We start from the raw sequence: 14377 nt of genomic DNA, 5'->3' as shown, positions 1-14377 counted from the left end.
ACAGATCCGACTATGAGCCCACAGAGGGTAAGTGGACCTTCAAGCCTGAGATATTAAAAACTGTAATACATAAATAGTTTATTATGAAAGTTCATGTCAGGATACCTGTACAACTCTTCATACCTGTTGCTTGTTTTGTCTTTCTGCTGTTAGTTAAATTGCTTCATTTTAATTTTTTAATTTTTATACAATTATAAATTAGGCTTTAAAACTTTTATAGTGTAGTTTTATTTATATTTAAATTGTTTTATTTTTAATAAAAACAAAGAATTTTAATGAAAATAAAATGCATTTGAAAGTATTACTTTGCAGTTATCAATATGTTTTCACTCATTTTTGTACAATATAGTAAACATACTATTGACACTGTTGTTGTCATGCTTTTATTTATACTTTTGGTGTTATAAAAAGTCTTAGCTGTTAATTGTAAGAGCAATTAACAACAAATTATTTGAAAGAATCTGGAGAATCGAGAAATATGCATGAGTTGAGCATGTTTTTGTTAACATCTTAACAGCAATGTTTCGCTGCCATGTTTAAGGCGACTGACCGTTGCTTCGTGTGAAACCTGAATCTTCATGGCAACTTTGGCTGGGTATTACATCACGTCTTTAAATGCTCACCTGGCAAGCTTGTGGTCTTTTTTTGGTTTTAAGATTAACATAAACTAGTGCTGTCAAATCGATTAATCGCGATTAATCGCATCTAACATATACGTTTGTAAATACATTTGTGTGTGTATAAAAAACATGTTAGATGTGATTAATCGATTTGACAGCACTAACATAAACAGAATTTAGGTCATACAAATTAATTACATTTCATTAATAGTGACCTCAGTTTCCTCAATCGTCATCCTCTCTTTGTGTGTGTTTTTGTCTGATTTTGCATGACTGTGCAGTATTTGAGGGCAAGTGTGAGATGCTTTCACAAAGAACAGATCCATGCAAACACTGAAGCATCTGAGGCAACAGCTCTAGTGCTGATCCCTGTATTAAAGCCAGACGTCCATGGGATTTTCACAAACAACAGCCATTTACACTGTCTGAAAATACTTGTTTGAGGGTGTGCATGTGTGCTTGTTCAAAACAAAAGCAGTTAAAAGGTTGTCAAATGTAGGAACAGACCAAACCTTAGAGTCCTTAGAATTAATATTAAGGGTTATTACTGGGCACGACTGATGCGGTTCAATTTATTTAAAAATTGTATTCTAAATATTAAAAAATTATGGTCAGTGGTTTGTTACTTTTATTTTTTTAAATTGCAATGTTACTGATAAATTCAAGATTTTCTTTAATGTGCCTGCCTCTAATGCATTAGGCTATATTAAAGGCTTAAATGTTATTGTATGTTAAACATATTTAATGAACTGTGTGATTCATTTTAATATTATTTACTCTGCTTATGTCAGTGAGACAATTAATTTCTTCTCTCTCTCTATTCAAAAACAGGAGGCGTCTAAAAAATGACACAACGACAGATGGCTTCTACTGAAAGGAGCCTACGTAAGTTTACATAAAAAAATGCAAAGGAGAGGGAGAGGGGGCTATTGAGGTGATATATTGAGGTGATATGAAGGTTAGTTCATCAGTTTTGGTAGATCTTGTCTTCAGATGCCTCCACAAACATTGGGTCCAGACTAGGAAAGCTTGATAAAAGGGCTTGATTGTATCTTATTTTGCATATAAAATGCAAAGTATTAAAGACAAGTCTAAATAGTTCCAGTAGCTCAACTTGTAGATTATAGGGTTACACTTTATTTCGATAGTCCTCTTCAGACATTCTAATAACTATAAGTAACTTTGCAACTACATGTCAAATAACTCTCATTCATTTGTAACTACATGTCAACTAACTCTCATTAGAGTATTGGTAGACTGTTAGGTTAAGTTTAGTAGAATAAGTTGACATACTTTCAAACTGACTTATAGTCAGTAGAATGCTTGTTGGGGTAGCATCAAAATAAAGTGATTTTAAAGGAGAACTCCGGTCAATTTTAACATTGAGCTCATTTTTTGTAGATTTGTAGTGCTGTCAATACAGAGAACAACGGCAAAAATCGGTGTTGCCTACACCGTGTTATCCTCTTTTTAAAATTTGCACCCTGTTGACTTCAATGGGGCAAGTTTTAAATCTGCTTTTAGCCTCTTAACATCCTTGATGTGTCATTACAAGTGCACAGCTAATGTGAGTTATTCCTTCAGAGTGATCACGGGTGAATATGACAGCAGTAGATGTGAAAGATATTAATAAAAATTATGTTATTTCAGCCAGCGCACATACCTGTATTTTCTTCCTGTTTTCGGTCAAAGTCCATAGTAATCGATTGTCGAGTTCACGCGCGTGATCATAGGTAACTAAACCTATGCGTGTGAACTCGACAATCGATTACTATGGACTTCGACCGAAAACAGGATGTAAACACAGGTATTTGCGCTGGCTTAAATAACATCATTTTTATTCATATCTTTCACATCTACTGCTGTCAGATTCACCCGTGATCACTCTGAAGGAATAACTCACATTAGCTGTGCACTTGTAATGACACATCAAGGATGTTAAGAGGCTAAAAGCAGGTTTAAAACTTGCCCCATTGAAGTCAACAGGGTGCAAACTTTAAAAAGAGGATAACACGTGTGTAGGCAACACCGATTTTTGTCGTTGTTCTCTGTATTGACAGCACTCCAAATTTACAAAAAAATGAGCTCAATGTTAAAATTGACCGGAGTTCTCCTTTAAGTAGACAGTCTACAAATACTCTAATGACTGGTAGGTGACATGTTGTAGTAAAGTGGAAATAAAGTGGTGCTAGCGACACCAAGTTACAAGGACTGCTAAGATGTATGCCAAAACCCATCAAATGTACAAAACGAGCATTCATTATCTGGTCATGAGAGACGGGTGTTTTAGTGTATTTTGTTTTCATGATATACTGTGAATCTGGGTCAGGTGCATTACCTGTCGTCTGACCCCTCCTCGCCCTCTTTGTCTCCTGTACGGTCTTGCTCCTCAGGTATCCAGGCTGATGACAACCTGAAGTCCATGATCGTCGGCACAGTGATGAGAAAAATCAAGTCTCGCACATGGAAAAAGCAGCGTTATTTCCGGCTACAAGAAGACTGCATGACTATCTGGTACAAGAGCAAGAAAGCTGGAAATGCCCACTCCACCTGTAAGTGCTAACAAGGCTGAAATCCACAATCTGCAATTATTAGTCATTTATCCAAAGCAATAGATGTATTACAATAAAAATCTCATAGGCAGGGGTCCAATCCTCCTCCTTGAAGGCCACCTTTTAGCAGGGGGTAGCTCCAACACATCTGGCTGGAAGTAGTGACTCTGAAGACCTTGATTAGCTGGTGTAAGAAAAAATTATGTGGACGTCAAAGATCTCAAAAATGTTTATTGAATGTTAAAAAGTTTATTTAATGTTTAAAAAGTTTTTTACAGCATAGCAGTGGCAAGGTACATGAAGCACCTTGGGTTCACCGGCGTCAGAATGAACCCAGATCATCCAAATCTTAAACCTTTTATCCTCTTAGTTTACCACTCGTAATGTAAATTAAGTTCTGCCTTAAATGTAAATTGAGGATAACAATGAAAGTGATAGCCTTCTGTTCCCACATCTTCGATATTATTTCAAATAAGAACAGCCAAATGTTAAGGTGATAAGATTTTTTGATGGTCAAAAAATGACCAGGATGGTCAGGATGTTTTCAAATCCAGGAGGCAGTCTTGTATTCAGGATGGTTCTCTTTTTTTTACCGCTGCCGCTCCCACACTATAAGTGATAATATATCACTCCGGTGATACTATTTACATATTACTGAGATCGGAAGAAATTGTCTCGATGATAAATAAGCTCTTTTTAGGGAAGGAGCATATTTAAATGTAAATATTGGAGTGGAAGTTGGATCGGAGCAGACTATAATTCCTTACACTGGTTTAGGTGTGTTTAATTGGGGCTGGAGTAGAACTCTGCTGAAAGGTGGCCCTCCAGGAGCAGGATTGGGAGAAACCTAAGTTTAAGTGTCTAATTAAGGTCACAATGGTGATAGTACATGGATTGATTCTTCCTGTGTTTCTATAGCAAGCCTAGAACAAGTACACCATCACCCTAGACAGAAATATAAACAGCTTCATACAGTACACAGTGATTTCAGAACCTCTAGACCAGGGGTGTTCACTTTTGTCCCTGGAGGGTCAATGTTAGGCCAAATCCGAAATCGCCCCCTAAACCCTCAATAACTATTCCCTATGTTAGTCCACTAATACAGTTCACTTGAAGGAGTAAATGAAAACAAGTGAGCGAATTCAGACAACCATTGAGCTTACGTCGGCTGTATACTCGTTATTACGGTGCAATGTGGGATAGAATAAATGCACTCCATAATCTCTACTATGGTTTCTGACAGCACTACAAATGGATAAAATAATACAAAATAATGCCGTTTTGAGGGTATAGGCCACGATTTCGGATTAGGCCTTAGGGTTTAACTGTGAATTGCTCCAAAACACCTGTTGTTTCTAGTTATTGCAAATACCTTGATTAACCTGGTGATCCCTGGAAATACCTGGTTCAGGTGTGATTAATTAAGGTTTGAACTAAACTCTGTAGGATATTGGCCCTCCAGGAGCAGGATTGGGTACCTCTTGCTCAGTCTAGACAAGGTGTAGGGTTTGGCTGAGAGTCAAAGTTTTGATCTTGGTTTTTTTTGGTACTGACATCTCTCGAGACCACGTTAATGTGGCATTGGTCTGGGTCTGGGCCTTGATGGGTCAGAAGAATGGTCTGGTCTTGACTCTAACTCTAAGCGTTTGTCCCTATATTTAGATAGCTATTGTTTATGTGTGTATATAGTTTCTGTGGGTGATGTGGAGGCCGTGCGGGAAGGGCACCAATCTGAGGTTCTGCTTAGCATTGCTGACGAGTTCCCACCTGACCGCTGCTTCACCCTTGTGTTTCGTGGACGACGGGGCAATTTGGACCTAGTGGCCGAATCAGCAGAGGAGGCACGATCATGGATAAATGGGATACGCAAACTCATTGATAACCTGGAGAACATGGGGCAAAGAGAGAAACTAGACCAGTATCCTTTACTGTGACTTTATCTATCTGTCTATCATTCCGCTCTCTGTCCATCTTACACACACACACAAAGGTTTCACACAGGCTAAATGGCATTAAAAAGACACTTAAATACACTGGGACAGCAGCACTTCTGATGTCCTCAAGATTCTTAATTTACCTGGATTGAAGTCCAAGTCCCTGAAATCAGATTAGTTGATAAGAACATGTCCTACTTTGGTAAATCATGTGTCAGCACTTTGGTTTTCCCCTTAATGCTGTTTCTAGATGGATATGTGATTGGTTCAAAAAAGCAGACAAAAACAGAGACGGGCAGATGAACTTTAAGGAGATCAGAGATCTGCTGAAGATGATGAACGTGGACATGAATGAGCATCATGCTCTCCGTCTCTTTACGGTAACTGCACTTTCATGGCCAGCCTATGGTTACACTGCTTGATGCAGCTTCAGTTCAATGATGGTTTTGACACATGACACACTTGCATCATTATTTAGTGATCCATTTCCAGACAGTTGTTTGTATTTCTTGTTCTGCAGATGGCGGACAAGTCTCAGTCAGGTACTCTTGAAGATGATGAGTTTGTGCTGTTCTATAAGATGCTGACTCAGCGTGAAGACGTCGTGCGAGTGTTTCAGGAATATTCAAGTGATGGGCAGAAGCTAACGCTCCAAGATCTGAAAGATTTCCTGCGGGAGGAGCAGCTTCACGAGGATGGAGTTCAGCAGTATGCACTCAATCTCATTGAACGATATGAACCTTCAGACACAGGTAATTAATTTTGTGATGAAGCATAGCTAATGGAGTTGTACTTTTCTTGCTGAAGTTTCTTCAAGCTTATGTTGTTTGTATTTTACTTTCCACTTGCCATTGATCTGTTCAGGTCATCTTTGGTGGTTTGACCTCTTGTCCCAAACAAATCTTTAACTTTCAAACTCAAACTTACTAACTTTTAGTTCCAGGTATCGTAATGCTGCATTTTGTGTTCTTCTTAACTCCAGCAAAAATGTTGCAAGCGATGACATTTGATGGTTTCCTGATGTACCTGAGTTCATCAGAGGGCTCCATCTTCAACCCTACCATGGTGGAAATGTTCCAGGACATGACTCAGCCTCTCTGCCATTACTTCATTTCATCTTCTCATAACACATACCTTCTGGAAGACCAAATCAGAGGACATAGCAGCGTGGAAGGCTATATACGGTACACGTTTTCAAAAACCTATCAAGTAGACATTTCCTAACCCATAAAACACACCATCCACAGGCTTTTCGATGTTAGTATGAGCATTTATCTGGTATAACATATACAGATTGAGCAATTCTTCTTATATTCATAAATATGAACTTGTATGACTGTTTCAGAGCACTGAAACGTGGCTGTCGATGTGTAGAAGTGGACTGCTGGGACGGACCAAATGGAGAACCAATCGTCTACCATGGACACACGTTGACCTCCAAGATCTTCTTCAAGGATGTTGTCACTGTGCTGAGCAACTATGCCTTCAAAGTATGTCACAAACTATGTTCATTCACTCTTTCACAGCTGCGAGTTCCTAACAAAAAAGAACTGTGGTGGTACCATGGTATAGTGATGCTATCAGATGGTAATACCACAGTACTTTCAAATATGATATTCAAATATTATGGTATTTACATGATTTTCTAATGTACATCAAGGAATACCTTGGTATAATGATGCAAACAGCATGTCATAAACATGGTACTTTTTAACTAAAAAAAAAAAAACCCACTGTATCATGGTATAGTGATTGTAATGCCATGGTACTTTGATTTATATACCAGGGAGATTGAAGGTTCTTCAAAGAAAACCAAGGTATTAGCATTAGTACTATGGTATATATTTTAAATACCATAGTTTAACCATCTGATTCTATCATTAAAATATGGTGCCACAGTACTTTTTTTTGTAAGGGGATGGTATTGATAGAAATACCAAGTTTGATATAAATGTGGTATTATCGTAATACTTTTTATAAACCTCTTGGTTTATTTCTTTATCTCTTCATCTTTAATCTTTTTAAACCAGGTTAGAGTACTGTACTTGCTTGCATTTTTGTGTGTGTGACAGACTGAGGCCAGGGCACCATGCCCTTCTGTTTGTGTGTAATGTGATCTAGGGCAGTAGACCCCTGCCTGGCAGTGCGTTAGCCGTTGTTTTCTGTCGAGTGTTCCATTACACTCCATCACTTATTCACACACTCTCCCCTCCTCAGGCATCGCAGTACCCTGTCATCCTGTCCATTGAGAACCACTGCAGTGTAGAGCAGCAGAAAGTCATGGCCCAACACCTCACCCAGATCCTGGGAGACAAGCTGCTGAAAAGCACTTTAGATGGAAAGATTCCTATCGGCCTCCCATCCCCCGAGGTGAGCCGGAGAGCATGGATGCATGTGGTCAGTTAAACAAGTACTTAACAAGTCCGCTTAATTGGACTGCTTAAGTGGCAGTAAATTTCTAGCACTAGTCATTCATTTTGAAGTGTCCTCGACAAAGATCTTGAAGTTTCCACCCCACAAGCAGACGTGTGTATCAGAGTTCAGAGTGGAGTGACCTCTCCATGATACATTCACTTTCTCCGGCTGTTTACCTGGGGTGGCAGCCATATGATCTATGTCCATGCAACCCAGCCACACTTAATTATTAAAGCAAACAACAATACCCCCCCCCCCCCACCCCAAACGCATACGACCATGCTGAAAAAAAGCTCAGACTAACATGAATTACCTTGCTTGTCAAGTTTCTCTGGTAAAACTATTTGACTGATTGACTCTTTCTAGTTAAGAAGCCTGGTGGGGATACCTGCACACCACCATCATCATTTTTAGCAGGGTATAACCAGAAGCATATCAAGACTATCTAGCTGTTAGCCACTAGCAGCACTTAACTGAACATCATGGTCTTCCTGGTGAAGCTAATTGACTAAGGCAGTCTTACTAGTTTAGGTCCAAATTCATTGATTCCTTTAAAAGAGATACATTCCTATTTGACCAACCACTAGTCAGCCTAAGGCCTAGCCTAGCCTCTAGTACTAATTTCTAGTTTGTGTGTCAATGTGTTCACTGTTAAAGAGTTTTCAGATTGTTGCTGATGAAAGTGTATCCTCTCCATATTTGTGTGTGTATAGGATCTGAAAGGGAAGATTCTGTTGAAAGGAAAGAAGATAGGTGGATTAGAGGATTGCATGAATGGGGTGGTGGATGACCCTTTGACAGGAGAGGTGAGCGACGAAGAGGAGACCGCTGAAATTGATGATGACCATCATCGCACTGACAGCATACGACATAGAGGCAAGGTACAGTGATACTTTCAAATCATATTAGCCAAGTGGGCAAAGATCCGAGCTGGTAACAGAAAAGTCGTAAGTTTGAACCCAATCAAATGTAGATACATGAACTATCAAAAGGAAATAATGTTAAAAATAATGGGCCATATCTAGAGTACAATTTCTTTGGCTACTTCATGTGCCAATGGATTGTAAAATATTGACCGTCGAACTTGTCTCACTGGTAGTTTATCACGTCTTCATCAGAGTCCTCAAGCAAGAGTTTCAGTCTGCCTAGACTTTAACCACAAGATTCGAATCTACTTATGTAACACCTGTTGAACACACTCCTTCGTTTGGATCATCCATAGAAATTCCACTTTTCTGTTCTGGGCTGTAAGCAGTTTACCTAATGTAGACCAGCTCGTCTAATGTTGAAGGTAGCAAAATATTCTGACTGACAAGAGTTGCACAGTGGCCCTGAAAATGAGCTGATTACATAAAGGACTAATAAAAGTTGAATGGGGTTAGAATGACGCAATCTTGGGAAGGAAGTACACAAACAAACAAGAAAATGCAAGAGAGAAAGTTGCAGATAGATAAGACAGAAGCGGCGTATCTTCTGTGATCTTATGCCATCTGATAGGTGGCCATGTGCACTTGCTGGCACTGCTGTTACCATGCGACACTTGATTCTTTGAACTCTGGTTAGCTGCAGTCAGGGATCACCCATCTTGGTTTCTCCAGAGATAGTCAACTTGTTGACTTGTCAACTGGAACATTTTGTCATGTTATGTTTAACATACAGACTCAGTCTTGTCGGATAACTGATTTAAGCTAATTACTAATAATTATTTAAATGCCACATTTATCCCAAGTGACTTACAGAACCCTTCCTACAGGGATAGTCCCTCTGGAAGTATCTTGCTCAAGGGTACAATTTCAAAGAATTAACCCTTGCTGGCTTTGAACCTACAACTTTTGGTTACCAGCCCAAATCAAGGCTACGCCACCCTAGGCAAGTTGAATATCATGTTAAGATGGCACAGCAGGTTAGCAAAGGCAAACCCAACAAATGGTTGTGTAAGATGAAGCCAGGTGGATACCGGTCCTTATTACACATGGGCCGTCTGTCATGACATTGTCTAAGTAGTCCTGTGTTGAATTAGCAGAATAGAATGCTTGCAGTAAAACCACATCATACAATTTAGCTAGTTGACTTCTCAAAACACCACAGCCATGTCGAAAGGTTTTAGATGCTGTTGGGCTAGTTAAAAGCAGTTATGACTGACAAAATTAGTTATTTTGAGTTCTTAGTAAAGACAGGTGCATATTGTACGATTTATAATAGCCTTTATAACCTTTACGACTGTTGCTTGTCAGACTGAACGAACATGATCCCCGCTGTAAGCGATGTCACACTGTGGGATCTCAGTTGTCATTAAAGTGAGAATGTACGGCAATCAAGATGCATTAAAAATGGACGCACGCAAGAATACTAATCCGGGGTTTTACATCACCAATCCATGACACGTTCAGTGAAGTGAGCTGCATTACATGAGGGATTGAAATGGTGGCTAGCAAACAAAAACAATCTCTAGCATTAATTTTGATCATGGCTTCTCTTGAAAAGAAAACTGGAAAAAAACGAAGAAGATGTAGAGCAAGGTAGTGGTTTGTTGTTGACTAATTGCATCAAGTTCGGCACTCCTATTGGTTTTTGATTTGACGTTGTCCGAGAGATTTCTGGCCCCCTCAATTTCTTCTCATCTGCGTCAGTCTCCTATGCTGTTTACGTTGTAAACACAGTGCAGTGCTTCCGGGTTCTACGTCAGAACGTAGTGTTGGAAACTGACACGGAACGGAAGAAATTGTTGAATGAAGTAGTTATTTTAGTCTTTTTGCGCACAAAAAGTATTCCTCGTCACTTCATAACATTAAGGTTGAACCACTGTAGTCACATGGACTATTTTAACAAAGTATTGACTACCTTTCTGGGCCTTGATAGTGGTAATAACGTTGCAGTCAGAAAGCTCTTGGATTTCGTCAAAAATATCTTAATTGGTGTTCCGAAGATGAACGAAGGTCCTACGGGTTTGGAGCGACATGAGAGTGAGTAATTAATTAATGACAAAATTGTCATTTTAGGGTGAACTAACCCTTTAAATGGCTTAAGCTGGTGTTCAGCTGGGCTAGCTAGTTGGCAAGCTTGCCTCAAAGGCCTGACCAGCTGACAAATGACTACAACCCCTTTAAAATATCAAAAAAGATAAGCCTGATCCGTGGAAAACCAGAAAACCACATAAAGCTAAGAAAATGAAATGAACGTGGAACTGTCAAACTGAACTGAAGGACTGTTTTTGTACCATCTAGAAATCCAAGCAGCGTCTGTCTAAAGAGCTGTCCGACTGTGTGGTTTACTGCAAGAGTGTCCACTTTAGCAGCTTTAAACATTCACGAATACACTCCAAGTTTTACGAGATCTCCTCCTTCACGGAGTCTAAGGCCCGGAAACACATAAGGGAGGCAGGTAAAAGAAACATGAGTCTGACTGCTTATAACAGCTCATCAATTTTTTTTTTTTTGAGAATTGTATTGTCTTTGTCTCTGTGCTACAGGAGCGGAGTTTGTTCTCCATAACGCTCATCAGTTGAGCCGGGTTTACCCCAGTGGCTTGAGAACTGACTCATCCAACTTCAACCCACAGGACATGTGGAACGCAGGGTGCCAAATTGGTAAGCCTACCTGAGACTAAGATATGTTTCTTGAGAGCTTTCATCGAATATTTTTTTTAATATTCTCTATTGATGAACATTGCTCAACTGTCTATTAGCACAATACAGATGTGATTAATATCTAGTTGTTGGGACAAACTTGTTATGTACTAGGAATTAGTCTTACAAGTCTTTTGAAAATACAGATTTAACCAGCTTAGCTTTCACCAAGTGGTGTGTTGGTTTTAGCTAGCAATCAAGCTGGTTAGGTTAGCATAGTTTGGTGGTTTTATAGAAATTTTAGGCACTTATCAGCTGGTCAACTAGGAGACCAACTGACCAACTGGTTAAACCAGCTGAACACCACCAACCTGACCAGGCTGGGAGACCAATCAAGACAATCATAGGATGGTTTAATATAGAATATTCAGTTGATGCGTATTGCTAGTTAGAGTAACAAGCCAAGACATCACTAGTATAACAGCTTAAACTGTCATGCTTTATCCATGAAAATGGAAAATGTTCTACTAGGAAATGTTTTATGCAGGATCTTTTACTACGGAATAATAAATATTTTATTGCTAAGTGTAGCCGCCTCTTCTCTTCTCTTCTCTTCTCTTCTCTTCTCTTCTCTTCTCTTCTCTTCTCTTCTCTTCTCTTCTCTTCTCTTCTCTTCTCAGTTGCTCTGAACTTTCAGACTGCAGGGGTTGAGATGGATCTAAACGATGGCTTATTCAGTCAGAACGGGCATTGTGGCTACGTACTGAAACCAGCGTTCATGCGCAACATTGACGAGAGGTTTGACCCAGAAAACCCCCAAAACCGAGATGGTTACAATCCGCTTAGCCTGTCTATACAGGTAGAAACCTGCATTTTTGTGCATGTGCTGGTCTTAGATAATGTGTGTATATGTTAAACTTGCATTGTGTGTTCATGCCAGGTCATCAGTGGCCAACAGCTTCCCAAGGTAAACATCAAGGAGGGCTCAATTGTTGATCCCCTCGTTCGGGTGGAAATTCATGGCATACAGCTGGACCAAGCCAAGCAGGAAACCAGATACATTGACAACAACGGTCAGTTAAAATGCATAGGACGGAGTTAAGTCTAGACTGAGAAAGTCTAGACGCAGTTAAAACAGAGATCTAGTTGCGTTCAAAAGACTAAACAAATCTTGTTTTTGAGCTAATGGTTCAATGGACATGCACTAAGATCTACTGTGTAAAACTGGTGAGGTCACTGGTATATCTTATTTTAGCTTATTTAAATATAATTTATTATTTATATTATTATTATTATAAAAATTATAGGTGTACAGTAGAACAGCATGTTGTGCACTGTTAATGCTTCAAATTTCATGTCAACAACCTATTTGTCTCTGCAGGTTTCAACCCGGTATGGTACGACATGCTTCAGTTCACCGTTCACGCCCCTGAGTTGGCGCTGGTTCGGTTTGTGGTGGAGGACTATGATAAAACATCAAAGAACGACTTTGTGGGACAGTTCACTCTCCCTTTCACCTGTATTCAACCAGGTACGTCTCCATTCCACCAAATGCATCAAAAATGTATCATCCGTGGAGCTGCTGTTAATCCTAAATAAGCACGTTTTGTTCTTCCTCGTAGGATATCGTCACATCCATCTCCTGTCTAAGGACGGCACCAGCATACCTCCTTCCTCGCTTTTTGTTCACACGCGGATAACTAAACTAACGTAAAGCAAAGAGACTGAATTTAATGCTGTCTTACATTGACACGTGCACAAAAGAAGAGAAAAATGCAACAATTTCAAGTCTTCCCAGTCAACACTTGTTTGCAGAATGCTGACATCATAATGAATACAATTTAAAAAAATGTATTAAAATTCACACTTTTAAGGAAAAGTTGTGTTGCTATAGATTTAGTTCATTTATACGCCAAATAATTTTATAGTTATTTTATTTACATTAAAGATTTGTCATTAAGATTTGAGTGATTTTCTATGTCTAAGTTCAACTTCAATGAGATACATGTCCAGGTTATATTTTAACCTCGAAATCAAAAGAAAAACAACAAGATAATGAAGCTTATTTTGGTTTGTTTCATGGACTAAAATTTAGGATACGCTACACGACAACGATGTACTAAAAACGGAAAAGTTTTTTCGAAACGATCCTCGCTCACACGGATCTGTGAAAACGACTAAAATCGCTGTATTATCATCCCAGGCCAGTAGTTGGCGACGTTACTTTGTAAAGAAACACTACACGCCTATAGACTGAACACGTAATACACATGACGTCACCGTTTTCACTAATTCACGTTTTTGTAGTTTACATGGAGATGATAACGGTATCGGTTTCAAAAACTTGCACTTTGAAACTCGTTTTCAAAAGTTTGAGTTTTCAGGCTCCCAAAACGCTGTTGTCGATAAATTAACGGCCAAAAATGCATAAAAGTTTTCCGTTTTTAAATGAAAATTGTGTCGTGTAAACAGCCCCAAAGCCCCATATGTTTCATATGAGATTCCCCCTCTGTTATTGTTACCATGCATGGCAAGTCTTTATATCTAGCTTTTTGTATTTTAGAAACATTTTAATAGTAAAGACTTGGTTCTTTATTCGTACGACTCTATTTCAGTAGTACGTACAGTGGTGTGTGTGTGTGTTAACTGCTCCTTTGGAATAAAGTATAGAGATAATGGGCACAAGGGCTCAATTACAATCTTCCTTAGGCCCTGAAGTACCTCAGGGGCCAGACTCAGTTACACAGAGAAGGCAGTGAAAATGACCCCGTCTGTTCCCACCTCCACCTACCTGGATACAATATACACCACTGTATACATTTCAAAATATCGAAATACATATAGCCTACTCTTAAATGCATCACCTTTCACCTAGCATGTATAGAGAATTATTCTGAATCATGTCAAGTCATTTGTTAAATCAAATGTATGCTGCTGGACTAATAGTGTTAATTTTTGTATTTCTAAGCTTCGTATGAGCCGGATCTATATACTGTTTTTGTAGCATTGCTCAGTAACTAACTGTAAACTGTCTGTTTTGCTTGTATATATGTATGTATGTATTTAGGTATTTGCCATATTCTTCAAAAATGAAATAAAGATATTTTAAAGGACTTCCTGTTTCTGTTGCTAAAACAAGCTCCAGTTAATACCAATTTTTAAATGATAAAACAACTTGGTATGACTAAAAATTATGAATTACATCAAACAAACAAGTCTAAGATGGTTTCTGTTCAGGCTGGTCTAGGAAGGTTTTGGGGAACTTGTGCTGGTCAGGTTGATAGACCCCAA

General features: G+C 39.0%; 1 protein-coding gene across 1 annotated transcript; it reads left to right on the top strand.

Annotated features, from left to right (window-relative positions):
- Positions 1-1465: 1465 nt before the first annotated feature.
- Positions 1466-14200, top strand: plcd4a (phospholipase C, delta 4a; the record flags this gene model as incomplete). The annotated part of the gene is made up of 15 exons (XM_081383966.1): positions 1466-1505; positions 3014-3172; positions 4862-5090; positions 5357-5486; positions 5627-5858; positions 6089-6290; positions 6452-6596; positions 7324-7476; positions 8235-8402; positions 10746-10902; positions 10991-11107; positions 11767-11945; positions 12027-12159; positions 12468-12617; positions 12709-14200. The coding sequence occupies 15 exons, from the start codon at positions 1466-1468 to the stop codon at positions 12798-12800; spliced, it is 2286 nt and encodes a 761-aa protein (XP_081240092.1). The 3' UTR covers positions 12801-14200.
- Between the last annotated feature and the right edge of the window lie 177 nt (positions 14201-14377).

This window comes from Scardinius erythrophthalmus (genome assembly GCF_964197995.2).
Source record: "Scardinius erythrophthalmus genome assembly, chromosome: 14".
Lineage (NCBI taxonomy): Eukaryota > Metazoa > Chordata > Actinopteri > Cypriniformes > Leuciscidae > Scardinius > Scardinius erythrophthalmus.
This window is presented reverse-complemented; position numbering and strand designations above follow the sequence as displayed.